This window comes from Rhinolophus ferrumequinum, chromosome 17 (genome assembly GCF_004115265.2).
Source record: "Rhinolophus ferrumequinum isolate MPI-CBG mRhiFer1 chromosome 17, mRhiFer1_v1.p, whole genome shotgun sequence".
NCBI lineage: Eukaryota > Metazoa > Chordata > Mammalia > Chiroptera > Rhinolophidae > Rhinolophus > Rhinolophus ferrumequinum.
Window position 1 is genome coordinate 33,773,639 of NC_046300.1, and position 15,462 is coordinate 33,789,100.

Genomic DNA, 15,462 nt, shown 5'->3' on the forward strand with positions numbered 1-15,462 from the left:
TAGGTCACACCTGTGCCTGTTCAAAACCTTTTAATGGCTTCCTAGTAAACCCCACCTCCTTTCCTTTCCCTCCATGCTCTGGTCTTTGCCTACCTTTCTGACTGCCTCTCCCACAATAGCTGCTGATTCCCCTACAAGCAGCACAAAGCCTGGCGCAGAGGAAAACCATAATCAGATGGTTTTCTGATTATGAAGAAATGAAGGCAAGACTGAGTGAGTGGATGAATAAAAAAGCTCCCCAGAGGAAGCCATGTTTGAATGAGCATTAAAGTGGGGTAGGGTGTCTCAGGGGGTAGGACTGGAGTGTGAGGTGGTAAAACCAGGTGTTCTAGATACAGGCGATGACACGGGCCAGGACACGGCAGAGCTCCAGGAGCAGCCTGGGAGATGCCATGAACAGGACTGGAAGTAAGTCAGTGTGATGCAGGGTTCTCCAAGTCCAGTATGCCCTCTAAGCCTTGTTAAAGGTCGTTAAAACAGATTGTTGGGCTCCACCTCCAGAGATTCTGACCCAGCCATCTAAAGGAAGATCTGAGACTTTGCATTGCTGACAAGTTTTCAAGTGGTGCCGCTGCTGCTGCTCCAGGGAGCACACTTTGAGAACCACTGGTACGAGGTGTGCTAAGGGAGCCGTTACGTGGAGGTGCAGGGGAAGACAGCTCCAGGAAAGTGAACTGAGGCAGCTGCATGCCACACCTAGCGCACTTTGAGCAGTGCTCAGGCCCTCCCTTTCCCCTTCGCACCCATCCCTCTCAGAATAAACCCCAAGCCGACATGACCTTGGGCTGCCCGTTCTCCTGTACTCAAGCCTGCTGTTCTCCTCAGCTGCATTTTACGCGCTGAAGAAGTCTCTTGTTTCTCGCTCCAGTAAAAGTTTGGTAACCCTTTAAAAATGCTGCTGAGGAGATAGGCCCTGAGTCCTCTCCCCTCAAGACCACCTAATGTCACATAGCAATTCATACTAATGCTGCTGTGACAAACTGTCTCTATTTAACAAGAGACCTGGCATGAAGTCATGTCACCTTGGGGGTAGGGGTTCTGGCTCTGTTTGGACATAAGGACAGAGAGGAGGAGAGGACTTCCTCTGCTGGCCTTCCCAGCATGCCGTGTGCTAACTGCCAGCCAGCCTGCCTGCCCGCCCACCCACGGTTTGGTTTGGTTTGATTTTGTTAGCATTTTCATAGCCAGCAGGGAAGATAACTCTTTATCTTCATGATGAAGCCCAAATAGAAACCAAGAGTCCTGAGTCCTATGTTACAAGAAAAAGATAGAAAATCATGCTCCACAACAGTCTCTCTTGATTCAGATGTGCCTTTAGTTTCCAAAGCTGAGGACAAAAACATGCGCACTTTCGAGTCATGTTGACTTGGTTTGACATTCTGGCTCTGCCACTTTCCAGTTGTGTGGTTTGGGGCAACTTACTTAATCTCTCTGAGCCTCAGCATTCTCATCTGTAAAATGGGTGTGTTGATAATCAGCGTCAGAGGGCTGCCAGGAGCACTTAGTGAAGTCATGAGGGTTAAGTATTTAGTAGAGTGCAGGGCCGTCAGTGACTGTCTAACAATCTGCTCTCCGTGAATAAAACAGTATTTGCCAATTGCCCTGGTGCAAATACTCTCACCATGGCTGATATCAAGCTAACAACCTGATGTCACTGAATGAAGGGTTGAGCACACCATTATACAGTGTTTCCACCATCCAGATACTATAGAAACCCCCTCAAGAGCCGAGCTAACAGTCACACAGGGTAAACCAATCAGGAAGCAATGTTTATGACTTTTGTATTTGGGGCATTTATTACCTGTGTCTTTTAGTATAATTTACTTGTAAGTTCACATAATTAAAATTTTCATGATGGCTGTGTTTAACAACCAGCTCACAAAACTCCTGGGATATTTAATAGTCTGCTCTCACAAGCTATTACCAGCCAGTTCTAGCACATGGGCTGGGTACATCTGTAGACAGTCAGTCAATACGACTTCCCTTACCTCTTCCTTTCCTATCTTCGGCCCCAGAGAGGATTTCATGACAATTTTCCAGGTAGAAACAAAGATGTTCCCTGGTCCACTGTAGGCTCCAAGTGTTACTTTTGGCCTTGGCCACCACCCCATTCTTCAGCCTGTGCTGAATCTCAGCCAAGGTCCAGCCCTTGTCATGCCACCTGACTGGCTCTTTCCTACCACTCACTCCAGAGCCACCACTCACACCAGAGAGAACATAGCCTCTGCCGGGCTGAAGCGCCTGCAGGAGAACAGTGAAGTGCTCTCTGTGGCTATATTGTGGACTGGCAGGTTATTTCAGGATCCCGTTCATGAAAGAAGTGGGGAAACCTGGCCTGCCAACTGCACTTTGGCAAGTCAGGGCCTATAATTAGCTTCTGCTTAAAGCTTGAATAAACCCCTGGTTGTTACTAAACAACAGTAAAGCAGGTAGGCTCCAGCTTCCCTGAGCCTAGTGCTGCACGAGCAGCCTAGGACAGGCATTTGGACAGAAGTGTCCTGTCTGCTGGGCAACTTCCAAATTATCTCAGATGGTGCTGCTATTCTCAACCCCAAATGAGAATGGAGGAGCAAGGACACTGAGCAGCCAGCCTCTCCCCTGGACTCACCTTCAGCAGTCTGCATTTCCTACCTGACTCCTTCACAGATTGCTCGGGCAGCCCCTTATTTATGGAGCTTGCAATCCACTGGGGAAATGTTTCAAATTCACACATGCAGTACTAAATGCTGCAAGGAAGTGTATCCAAATGCTGGTGGTGTTTATACTGGACAGCAGGACATGGGGTGAATGCATTTTTCAGCCATCTATCTGCTTTTCCAGAATTGTATGACTCTAAACATGGCACACATAGATTCCACACACACTCCAGAGTGTTTTGTCTTATTTTGTACTTTTTCTGTCCATCCCCTGGGTCTAAGTTTAAAAAGCGAAACCAAAACCAAGCTATGCCAAGTGAAGCATTTAAGCTTCACGGTCCCTCACTCACACCCCTTTGCATTAGTCATGTTTTTGTACTTTTTCTTAAAGACAGTCTCCCAGATTCTATAAGCTCCATGCCCACATCTGCCTGCATATGTCCCTACGTGGCCACCTAGTCTAAAGCTCTTTGGAAGTCATCTTCTCCACCATGGTAGTTTCTGAGCCCACAATTTGCTACGATTCGGGGTCCTGTGCTGGGTAGAATATATGCCCTGGGCATCATTGTGAAAAACTGAGCAGTGCCATTGCCTCGAGCTTCAGATTCATCATCTGGGAAATGGCGTCTGTGAGAGTCGCACACTGGAAGGGCTCCTGAACATGGGGCTGCAGCGTGTAGGGGAGGATGAAGACAGAGGTCAACAAGAGCAGCCAAAGCCAGTCCTCAGGGAAGCCTCATGTCGCCAGAGCCCTTTGGATGAACTAGAGTCAACAACATTCACTGTATCTTCGTATTTTCTGTATTCTTTTTTTATTAGTTTCCAGTGTACAAAACAATGTAATGGTTGGCATCTGGGGCCTCCCTGACAGGGAGACTGCCCCTGTGGGGCTGGCTAATCCTAGAGAGAGTAAACCACTGGCCTGTGAGCACACCTTTGACATGCAAACCAGCCAATCCTGAGTGCATGACCCCACCTGCCTTCCCTCTCTGGCTCTTACATTCTTGGTGGAATCTTCCTCTCCCCTAATCACCCCAGGAATGGGTGCCAGACAACTAGGGACCACCCCTGTAACCTTTGAAACTGCATATGTGTGTGTGTGTGTGTGTGTATATATATACACACACACACACACATATATGCAGTTTCAAAGGTTAAGGAGAGAACCACACACCCCCAGCCCCACCTGTGGGGGACTCAGAAGGGTTTACGGAGCCAACTTTGAAAAACCACTCTTCAAGGCTCCATGAAACCCCTGAACTGTACGTACAATGTTTATGTTCACATGTATATTTTGATTGGAGGTGGATGAACTTCTAGAGCTGCACTGTCCAATGTAGTAGTCACTGGCGCCATGTGGCAATTTAAATTTAAATTAGGTTTAAATAACATTACGTTTTCAGTTCCTTGGTGACTCTTGCCGCAGTTGCAGTGTTGCGGGGCCACCTGTGGCTACCACGTTGGACAGTGTAGATATAGAACAGTTCCATCATCACAGAACATTCTCTTGGGCAGCAATGATCTAGAGATTTCATCAGCTTTTCAAAAGCATCAGTGACCCAGAAAATGTTCAGAGCCACAAAGTCAAGCAGGTGCAACTTCATTTAAGGAGCCAGAAACTTCTCGGGGGGGTTGAAAGCTCCTCATAACAACGGAGGCTATGAACAAGTATGCCTTTGAGTGATCTTTACGCTCCAAAAACCCAACTCTAAAAACTCTTAAAAGACACCCAGACTATATGCTTTATTGTTTATCTTCTCCCTCCTTTTTACAGAGGAACACTTGAATTGTAAAAATATCTGCTGTAAGAAAGATGCTTGCTTCTTGTTGTCCAGAGCCCTGTAACCAGCGCAAGTCAGGGCAGGAAGTAGGGACGACATTCCAGTGACCTTGTTTCCTTTGCTGTGTGATTATTGCAGGTGGGCGAGGCAGTCCTGGAAAATGCCCGGCTCATGCTGCAGACAGAGAATATCCAGGCGGACGCAGATGACTTTAAAGAGAGGTAACACTTTGCCGGGGAAGGGACAGTCCCTCCCCACCCCCAGACTCCTGTCCTGGAGACTGCAGCATTCACCTCCAGCCGCTCAGAAAGCTGGGGTGGGGTAACAGAGGCCCTGGGAAAATCCAGAGCCAAGATCACCTGGCCCAAACCCTCCTTGTAGACACAAACTAAACTCCAAGGGCTCAGAGATTTTGCCCGGGGTTACTTGGTTTACAACAGGGGTTCTCAAATCTAGTGTGGTTCAGAATCACTGGGTGGGGGGAGGACTTGTAGAAAGCACAGGTTGTTCTGCCCCACCCTCAGAGGTTTTGACTCAAGGTCTGGAGAGGGGCCTAAACTTTGCATTTCTAACAAGTTCCTGATGATGCTGGTCCTCCTGGGACCACGCTTGGAGAGCTACTGGTTTAGAGCAACGCTTCTCAGTTGCACGGCTGCATGTTAGAATGACCTAGGCACATAAAAATGCCAGCACACAGCCCCACGTACGAGTTAAACCAGAGTCCCTGGGAGTGGGGCCCAGACCTCAGCATCTGTAAAGCTCACCAGTCTTGAGAGCCATCTCTTTCACATTTAGTAGTGTTTCCTAAAATATGACATCTACATTGCTGATGAAGATTATTGTAACTGTATAAGGATGAACATTTTATTTTTAATAGTTATGTATTTATTTTTATAGTCACCTTCTATTTATGTCCCATGAACTGTTTTTCCCTATAGTACTATCATTTATAGTAGCAAATGAAAATTTATTCACTATAAAGAGCTTTTAAAGTTTATGGATTTAAGAATTATTTTTTAAGTAGATAAATTTAAGGAAAAATATAAAGTAAATGATGCGGGAGATAAGTATTCAGGGAAAAATCATGAAGGCAACTGAGGTTTGGGAAATGCTGAGTCTAATAGAGAAGTGAAACGAAGGAGACCCTTTTCAGGACGAACACAGTGGTTTTGAGAATATTCTGTGGGGCAGATGTCCCGGGTACTGGGCAACTGGAGGGGTGATGGGATTGTTATTTAGGGGAACATGTTCCTAAATTAGGAAAGACAAAGAGGAAAGATACATATAGTTGGGAGTCTTTGGGAAAGATCATTTTCCCACTGTCATTACTGTCTTCCCACTGTCTTTCTTGTCGTAGGATAAGAATGTATTGTGTTGAAAAGGAGAATCTCTACCCTCTCCTCAGACCCTGAGTCATTTCCTTTGCTCTAAGACCAAGCTTCGCCATCTGCTAACAGGATCTCCATTAGTGGCCACTCTGGAGTCAAGGAGACTCTCCACCAGGCAGGGTTGCTCTCTTGCCCAGCACTGTGCTAGCCACGGTCACAGTAGCACAAAGAAATGACACTATCATCCAGCCACTGACAGCTTACTGCATAATTAAAGATAGATTCCAACGGACATGAAACCATTTGTACGAAATGTAAGGGAGAATTTAAATGTGAAATTAAGGCAGGACCTGACTACAGTTTCTTTCATTCATTCATTCCTGTATTCGCTTACGCATTCATTCATTCATACATGCCTTCATCCAGCCAGTCAACAGAGTAGAATGTAAACTCACTGAAAGCTTGATCTACTTTGTTCCCCATTGTTTCACCAGGACCTATAACAGCACCAGGGACAAAAATAGATGCTCAACAAATATTTGTGGAATAAATGAATTCAACAAATGTTTGACTGTTTGCCAGGCCCTTTGCCAGGTGCAGGAATGAAGTGAACCAGACCTCAAAGAGCTCACAGTTTAGTGGCAAAGACAGGAGTGAACAGACAATAGCTTTACAGAGCAGTTGTACCATCACTGAGATGATCACATATGAAGTGGGGACATTTAGTCTGGCCAGGAAGACTTGACAAAAGATGCCTGATTTGAGCCCTAAACTCTTGTAGGAGTTGACCCGACAAATAAAGGAGGCATGGCTTTCCAGGCAGAGGGGGCAGTATGTGCAAAGGCAGGAGGACATGAGAAAGCATGGTGCATTAGGGAATTCCCAGTAGCTTGTTGTAACTGGGGCATGTGGAGTGAATGAAGGAGAGCGACCGATGCAGCTTGAAAAGCAGGGAGAGACCAAATCCTGCAGGACCATGTCAGCCATACCAAAGAGCTTAGAGATTGTCTGAGAGCAGAGGAATTTCAATAAAAGGATTTGAGTAGGGTCATCATTTTGAGTAGGGACCAAATTTTAGCTTTAAAGGAAGCTTTGTGTTGGTGGAGAGAAAAAGTGGGGCAAATGAGCGAGAAACAGTGGGACTGAACCCGTGGAGGGGCAGAGTCTGTATCGAGACCATGGTTGGAAAGTAAGGTGCTATTAGATTACTGAAGGGCTAGAGGATGACACTTCAGGTGTCTGAGCAGAGGAGAGACTAGATGTGGTTAAGGATGTCACTCTCTTGGCCTGGGAAGACAACAGGAGTCTGTTATAGTTCATAGTCTGCCTGGAGTGGTAGCAATGGGTGAACATGAGGATGAGTCGAAGAAATAATCAGCAGGATTTGACAATTGTCTACATATACAGCCTGAAAAGAGAAAGCAAAGGTAAGTTCCAGGTTTAAAACTTGGGTAATTGAGAAGACTGGCAGTTCTACTGACAAATAAAAAAAAAAAAATGGGGAAAGAAAGCTTGTCTAAAATTCAGGGGTAAATAATGAATTTAGTTTTGAGCAAGCTGTATTGAGCTGATCGTGGCGACACCAAGCAGAAAGGATGGGATGCCATTGAAGAAGTTGGGCCAGAGTGGCTTGCAGGTCAAGACGAGACAGTCGGTGTCATGAGCACAGAAATGCTCACTGAAGACTTCAAAATGGAGGGGGCAGGAGACAAAGTGTCGCAAGAGAAAGCCAAAAGCTTCAGAACAGCCTTGAGGATTTCACAGATATGTTTCAAATCCTTCGAGGACTTCCAACAAAATGGTCTGTAGGACACCTAAGACCGCCCATAATGCCGAATGGACCATATCCTGGATGGGACCAGTCTCCCTGGAATGGTGAGCAAAACAGAACTTCAGAGGCTCAAGGGGGACTCTTCCAACTTGGATCAACAGGGACCAACCCCAGTCATATCGGTGGATTTTCATTTCAGCTGGAAGGACAGGACTTGTTTCCCAAAGAACTAAATGTGAATAAGAATACAATCCTTCATAAAGAATACATTTGGATGAAAAGTTAATCCAACAGAGAAGAGTACAGAAAGATGCTTCAGAAACCATCTCCCGAGTGCTGATTCAAAGGTACAGGTCCAACTCTGAGGGAAGTCTCTGGTGGTATGTCAGAGGACTCTGTCCTTAGTTCCTTCATGTACTATTTTTAACTGCAAGGTACATGAAAGCAGAAGAAAAATGACAGAAGACACAAAGGCAGGAGGGGAAGAGTAGAAGGACAGAGTCAGGATTCAAAATGATCCCAACACATTGGAACAATGGGCCAGTGAAACTGAAAGAGGATAAATATGAATTCCTACTTTGGGGTTCAAATACCAGGTGCACCCAGAGAGGGCAGGGAAATTGGGTTTAAAGCCACTCTTGTGAAAAATGTCAGCAGTTCCAGTTTACAGGAGACCCAGATTAGTCAGCAGCAAATACAGCTGGTCGAAGTCAAATAAGCAAACATACAAACAAACAAAAACCCGCAAAGCAAATCCTAGGGTTCATGATGAATAAAAGGGCCTAGACAAAGGAGCAGACAGTCCCATGGGACTCTGAACTGATCAGGCAACAAACATCTGGAGTTTTGCATTCCATTCTCTGTATCACATCTTAAGAAGCACATAAGACCAATTAGAGCGTTTTTAATCATTCCACGGTATATCTGAAGCCTGGAGCTGGATGCTGAGAATAGAAAGATGAAAAGGTCATAGTCCCTGCCCTCAATGATGAGGGATGCGGAAACCAATTTATACGAACAATAGAGGAAGGAACTGGGGATATGTAACTTGAGAAACAAAAGGCTTGGAGGGGTGGGGGTGGGCAGAGTGGAATGAGAACTTGACATAAGAGACAGTCTTAATTATTTGTAGGACTGCCAGAAGGAAGGATTAGACCAACTTGGGGCGTTCAGACTTTTATAGGAATGGAAGTTGATGCTCTTGAAGAAAGAAATTTGCAATAATTAGAGCTATCCAGAAATGGAATGGTGGCCTTGAGAGGTAATGCGTTCCCCATCACTGGAAGTATTCGAGCAGAGGCTGCATGATCACCTATCAAGAATGCCATCAAGGGATTGTCACTGGGTAGGAGTTTGAATAGTTGAATGCTAAAGTCCCTTAAAATTCTAAGACCCTAAGATGCTGTCTATAATGAGAGGTGAGAGATTTCTCTCTTCTGTGGCTAGATGAAGGTAAACTGAAATTGGGCTGATGGATGCCACTGGATGGAAGGCCACGGAAGGAAAGGAGTGGCACAGCAAGGAGACTGGCCAAGATGTTGGGTAGTTTTAAGAAAGAAGGCTCTGTTGCAAACTAGAGAGTCAAAGAACTCAGAATGTCACAAGTTTCAGACTTGTGTCAGTGTGCATGCACACACGTATGCATGTGTGTTATTGCATCAGCTGTATTTCACACAAGGATATTTAAAATATAAATCCAGCTTTCCCATTTCTCCTGAAGAGAACTGGCATACCCCTTCCCACACAGCAGTAAAGGGGAGGAGCTGAGCTGCAGCGCCCCTGCAGGTGAAGTCTGAGCTGTCACATGTGCTTCAATCCCCACCTCTCCCTGCAGCCCCGACCTGGCCTTGTCCGTCATCTACATTAGCAGCGTGGCCTCTGGAGGCATTTGGGTTGGCAGCATCGGTCCTGAAATTTCACTTGGGCTCTTTGGAGACAGAAACCATGTTCTTCATTTGGGAATCACCAGCACATAGCCTGATACTTGACAGATTCTCAGTAATGTTTGTTAAAGGATCCTCAGATGAAAAGGACGACACATCAGAATACTGATGACAATGCCAGATTCCCTTACCTGGGTCTGAACTCCTGGAGAAAGTTTCCCTAGACCTCTGTGCTTTCGGAGCCCCCTGAAGCTGGCACCCGATTAAGCCAGGTTATAAGAAGTTGGGTGTAATCTTTTTCATTTTAATAAATCAACATGTAATAATTGCATTAACAGTGCCCTTGAAGCTGCTGAAACAGTAACATTTAACATTCATTGTCTAGCACCCAATTGGCCTCTTGGTCGCATTGATAATCTGATTCTTGTTTCTTTTGGGTTGCCCAGCTGTGCTGATTAAGTTCTTTTATCTGCAGATATGAAAATGAGCAGCCATTTCGAAAGGCGGCAGAAGAGGAAATTAATTCTCTAAATAAAGTCATCGATGAAGCTAATTTGATAAAAATAGATCTGGAGAGTCAAATAGAAAGCCTGAAAGAAGAACTTGGCTTTCTGTCAAAAAGCTATGAAGAGGTAGGTGGGAGCTTGGGTGACACTGGGTTGACTGCAAGATAGGAGACCCTCTGCTGTCAGGCCGAGCTTCAAAACATAGGTGATGGTAGCTCATCTCGGCCTCTCCACGATATCACTTGCTCTGCAGGGAAAATGCCAGTGAAATGCTTTCAGTCCTTGTAGTGAGTCAGCCCTTGTAGGGAGTCTCAAACTCAAATGGCTTCACGACCAGGCTGGGATGTGAACATGGAGGTAGCAGGTCCAAGCAATAGTGAGTGATGACCCTTGTGTGCAACTGCAGCGAGCATCTAAGACCTCAAGACGTTTCATCTCAGATCTTTGTTTTCAACACTGTATAGAGTAAACAAAATAACTCTGAGGGTAGAGCCAGGCTGTGGTTTACACATACTCATCAATGGGATTAGATGAGATTATTGAGTGTCAGGACTAAGGGGACACCCCGCCAGGGGGATAGGGTCCAGTTTCCCGCAGAACTGCAGATTGTAAACCACTGTCTGATCCAAGATCTAAAGTGCTTACAGTTGAAAAAGTCAACACCCACTTAACAATGCTCCTGTCAGGAAGTTCCTTCTTTTCTCCAAACTGAAGCTAACCAGGAACCAGTTAAGCCCACTTCCTCCTGTTCTGAGTGCTGGAGTTGTTCGCCATTCTCCAGCTGTAACTCTTTAGAGACTCCAAAGTTATCTTTAAATCTCTTCCAGCCTACTCTGACTTTATGAAACTCGTAAATTTCATCTTGCTGTTGTAGCTGACTCTGTTCGTGTTACTTATCAATTTTGATTGTTGCTTTGGGCCTGGGCCTGTGAAGACCAGCATGGGTAATGCATCCTGGGAAAAGAGATCATGGTGCCCATGCTGGAAAGAGGAGCAGGGACTTTGCCAGTCTCTGCGAAGCCCCATGTTTGGCAATAGCAGGATGAGAAACGGAAGTATTGCCCACAGAACTGGGCTTCTGCTGCCTAGAATTCCATGTGTTTTCTTTTCCCGTGGAACTCACCCGAGGTGTCTGTTGTCGTTTTTCAGGACGTGAAAGTGCTGTATAAACAGTTGGCAGTGTCTGAGCTGGAACAAGTGGATGTTCCCATCGGCACTAGTCTGGACGACATCCTTGAGACTATCAGAATTCACTGGGAGAGAGATGTCGCAAAGAACCGGGTGGAAACAGGAGCTTTGCTCCAAGTCAAGGTGAGAGGTAGGACCCACGTCCTCCACTCTGCCCGGTGCAGAAGGAGGCCACGCAAAGGGGAGAAGCAGTAAACTCGCAAAAGGAAGAGATGCAGCTGTTTCAGTCTCATGAGACGTAAATGAAATGCAAATTCAAAGAATAGCTTTTTGTTTACCTGTCTAAAAATCAGAAAATGTTTACAATGGTAATACTAATAATGCCAACAAATATGGGGAGAAGGAGGTTCTCGCCTATGTTATTGGGGAGCACTAGTATAGTCCCTTTGTAAAGGAGTTGGTGATATGCATCAAGAGTCTTAAAATGCCTCTACTTACCTACCAGTTGAATAATCTGAACACCATGCTAAAGAAATCATTGAAAAATACAAGCAAAGTTTACATCTAAGTATATTCACTGATACAGTCCTTATAAGAGTGAAAAGGTTTGGAGTGGGGGGGAACACATTAATGTTTAACAATAGGAGAAAGACTAACCTAACCATGCAATGAAAGATCAGGCCGTGATAAGAAAAGATATTTATGAAGCGTTTATAGCAACATGGGGAAATGCTCGTGCAATCAGGTAAAACGGGGAGCGGAGGGGAGAGAGTACAGAATGGTATATACGGGGGGCCAACAAACTTTTTCTGTAAAGGACAAGATAGTAAATAGTTACGCTTCTGGTCCAAGTGGTTTCTGTTGCGATACTCATGTCTGCCACTGTCGTGTGAAAGCTGCCACGGACACTAGGTAACAAACGAGCATGGCTGTGTTTCAATAAATCTGTTTGTGCAGAAACAGGAGATGGGCTGGATTTGGCCTGCGGGCTGCAGTTTGCCAAGCCCGGTGCGTACAGTAGGGTAAAGCATTCAAACAAAGAAGTTAGGCCTCAAGAAAACACTAGGACAAAAACACTAAAATGTTTATCGTGTTAGCAGTGATTGTGAGTGATGGACCTATATTTGACACTTTGAAATGTTTTTCTTGTTTTTGAGTATTTAAGTTTTCCTTGAGTAGTATGAGTTCTATTCGTGGAGGAAAAGAATTTTTATCAAACTTCATAAACAATAAAAGAGTTAAATAGAAATAGAATGGTTTGTTCTTCCCTTCTCCATCCGCCACCCATGTTTGATGCTGGAATTTTGAGGCAGAGGATGAAAAGAGCAGAAGAGGAAGGAAAGCGTGAAGGAAGTGTACAAAATAAGGTAGCTGTTTGAGACGAGGCAAGAGGGCTGCTCCTGCATCCTCGGTTACCGCTGAGTGGTTCTCAATCCTGGCTGCACAGCAGAATTATTTCAGAGCATTTTCAAACATGCCCACACCCAGGCCCCAGCCAAGACCAATTAAATCAGGAGGAGAGGGCCTTTGTGGATTTCTAAGCTCTCTGGGTGATTCTAATACACAACCGGGGTTGACAACCAGGAGAGTTTACAAAAGCTTCCAAAAGAAAACCAGGGGAACCTTTTCTGTTCTTTCTTTTCCAAGCCCCAACTCCATCCCCTGCCTCCCAAGTATCAACAGAAACCTGCCTAGCAGGGTCTTCCTCAGTTCAGGATCCCCCAATGTTCTCCAGCCCAGAAAACATCTTTCACTCCCCCACTCCCCCACCGCCTACCCCCTTGCAACAGCTTCCTTTCTTTCTAACCTACAATTCCTTGGGCCAGGTCACAACAAACACTTTTTATGGCACATAGTGCCTAGAAGTCCCCAAAAGGTAGCCCCCCACTCCAACCTAGTGAGAGGTGGAACAACGCAGAAGGAAGGTGAAACCAAACCATAGATTTGATTTTGGTCCATTGCTGCTTTTATAGTAGAATCATGATTATTTATAATTAATGACCCTAGAAACCATCCAATCCCACTCCCTCACTTTACAGGAGAAAGAATGGAGACTCAGAAAGGGCAGTGGTCCTGAGGTCACATGGCAGGTTGATATGTAGCACTGTCATTTAGCTCTCCCAACGCTTGGTCCAGGGACTTCTACCTCTGCATCAGACTGTCATTTCTCCTTGGCTCTGCTCCCAAAGTGAAATCTTGTTGGCCCAGCAGTGTGCAACCTTGCTTCTGTCTCAACACTCCTGGGGTGTACACCACACCGTAGGGATTATTTCTTTGGAAAAGGGGGGAGGGGCATTATAATTAGCAGGAATAAATCCTAAATGGTGTGAAAAAGAAAGAAAACCTGGTCATCATTATTCACCCTTCACCCTCTTGAGAATCATCACCAGCCCAACAATAACTCAAACATTAATTCTGAGCAGACTCATTAATGTCTTTTTAATAGAGTAATCTGAAAGCTACCTCTCAGAGAAAACAGACAGTACTTGTTTGAGTTTGGCCAATGCTGCCTGGGTCTCTTGAAGAGAGGCGAGGCTCAGAAAATATTTGCAGAATGAGTGAATTCCTCTGCTCATCAACAGATCAGAACTGAGAGCCTGAAGTCCTCCAATAAATAGTTTTGTCAGCTGCAGTCATGCCCTCGGGGGCTGACATTTGCCCATTCTGAGCACCTCTTTTCAGTTTCTTGGTGGCAAAGCATAAATGTAAAATGGCTTAGCACACACTGCTTTCAAATGCTTTTGCAGAGAGAATACAAACATGTATTTAGTTACCTTTTAGTTACCTTTTCAGGAGGTTGAAAATTAATAGACTGATTAATTTATGTCTTTGTTTAGGTTCCCCCAGAAACTGATCCTGAGACAAATATTGAAGTGGAGGGGTTTTATTTGGAAGTTGGGGTGGAGGGGAACACCAAAATACCAGTAAAGGAGGTGCAGAGAAGGGAATCAACAAAGAATATGTTATCCAACCAGCTACCACTGTAGGAGACTAGAGCGAGTGTACCCCACCGGGGTCCTGGGAAACAGTACAAGATACAAAAGAGGGGAAGTCAAGAAAGCTGGGGTAATATTACCATCTCCCATCAGTCCTCTGCCATCTGGTAGCAGAGGGACATTTCAAAGACTTCAGAGAAAGCTCTTAGGCACGGTGCAGAATCTGAGAGTGAAAAGGAGGCTGGGGAGAATTGACATGTTAAGGCCTGAGGGATAAAGGTGGATGTCATCAGCATCTGCTACCTTTCATCTGCCAAATCTTCTTGTTTTTTGTTTTTTTTTATTGAGGTAAAATTGGTATATGACATTATATAAGTTTCAGGTTTAAAATGTTATAATTTGACATCTGTATACAATACAAACTGATCACCATCAAAAGTCTAGTTACTTTCCATCACCACACACTAGACCTCTTCACTCATATTTGCCCACCCCCTAATCCCCTTCCTTTCTGGTAACTACCAATCTGTTCTCTGTAGCTATGAGATTGGTTTTGTGTATTTGCGTAGGTTTGTTTTGTTTTTTGTACTTTTTGGTTCCATATAAGTGAAACCATATGGTATTTGTCTTTCTGTGTCTGACTTATTTCACTTAGCATAATACTTGGACCCTCTAGGTTCAATCCATGTTGTCCCAAATGGCAAGATTTCATTCTTTTTATGGCTGAGTAATATTCCATTTTATATGTGTACCAAATCTTCTTTATCCTTTTGTCTGTCAATGAACACTTAGGTTGTTTCCATATCTTGGCTATTGTAAACAGTGCTGCAATGAACATATGGATGCATGTATTTTTTCAAATTAGTGTTTTTGTATTCTTCGGATAAATACTCAGAAGTGGAAGGGCTGGATCATGGTAGCTTTAGTCTTAATTTTTTGAGGAACTGTTTGCCATAAATCTTTTTATTTTTAATTAGTAAAAGTTTATAAAGAGGTTCTGGTTAGGTTCTCTCCAGCCAATGTTATGGACATCAGGAACCTCCGTGGTCCAGGGTTTGGAGCTCTCGAGTTGTGTGATTCAATGTTTGGGAGGATCAGGCTGGTCCAGAGAATGTCTGGAAGGTCTTAAAGTCTGGCCCTTTCTTTTCTGTTTGTCTTGGTTACCCAACTCAGGGTATTTGGGAAGCTTCAGGAACCTCAGTAGATGCTATCCTACTCTCCAGACCTCCTGGTTAGAATGGAATCCATTCTTCAATCTCCAACCACCAGACTTTAAAAAGGTCGCCTTGAGGAAAACTGCAGGGTCACTCTCATTCACCTGTTTCCTAGATTCATGTGCTGAGGTGTTTCCATTCTGTAGCGTGACAAAGTCCCGGATGCAAGCATGTTCTACCCTGACCTTAACCAAATTAAGATCTCTCACTGCTCTTCTTCCATAAAACTTTTGTGGAACTTACAGGTACACGGGAATCACCCCTTCAGTCATTGCTTAA

General features: G+C 44.8%; 1 protein-coding gene across 2 annotated transcripts in view; it reads left to right on the forward strand.

Moving 5' to 3' along the window:
- BFSP2 (beaded filament structural protein 2) overlaps window positions 1-15,462 on the forward strand; it is a 62,511-nt gene that overhangs the window by 26,242 nt on the left and 20,807 nt on the right. For both annotated transcript variants that reach the window (XM_033132620.1, XM_033132621.1), the window contains exons 2-4: window positions 4,556-4,638; window positions 9,875-10,031; window positions 11,055-11,216. In XM_033132620.1, coding sequence (XP_032988511.1) covers window positions 4,556-4,638; window positions 9,875-10,031; window positions 11,055-11,216 — 402 coding nt within the window. The remainder of the gene's footprint in view (window positions 1-4,555; window positions 4,639-9,874; window positions 10,032-11,054; window positions 11,217-15,462) is intronic.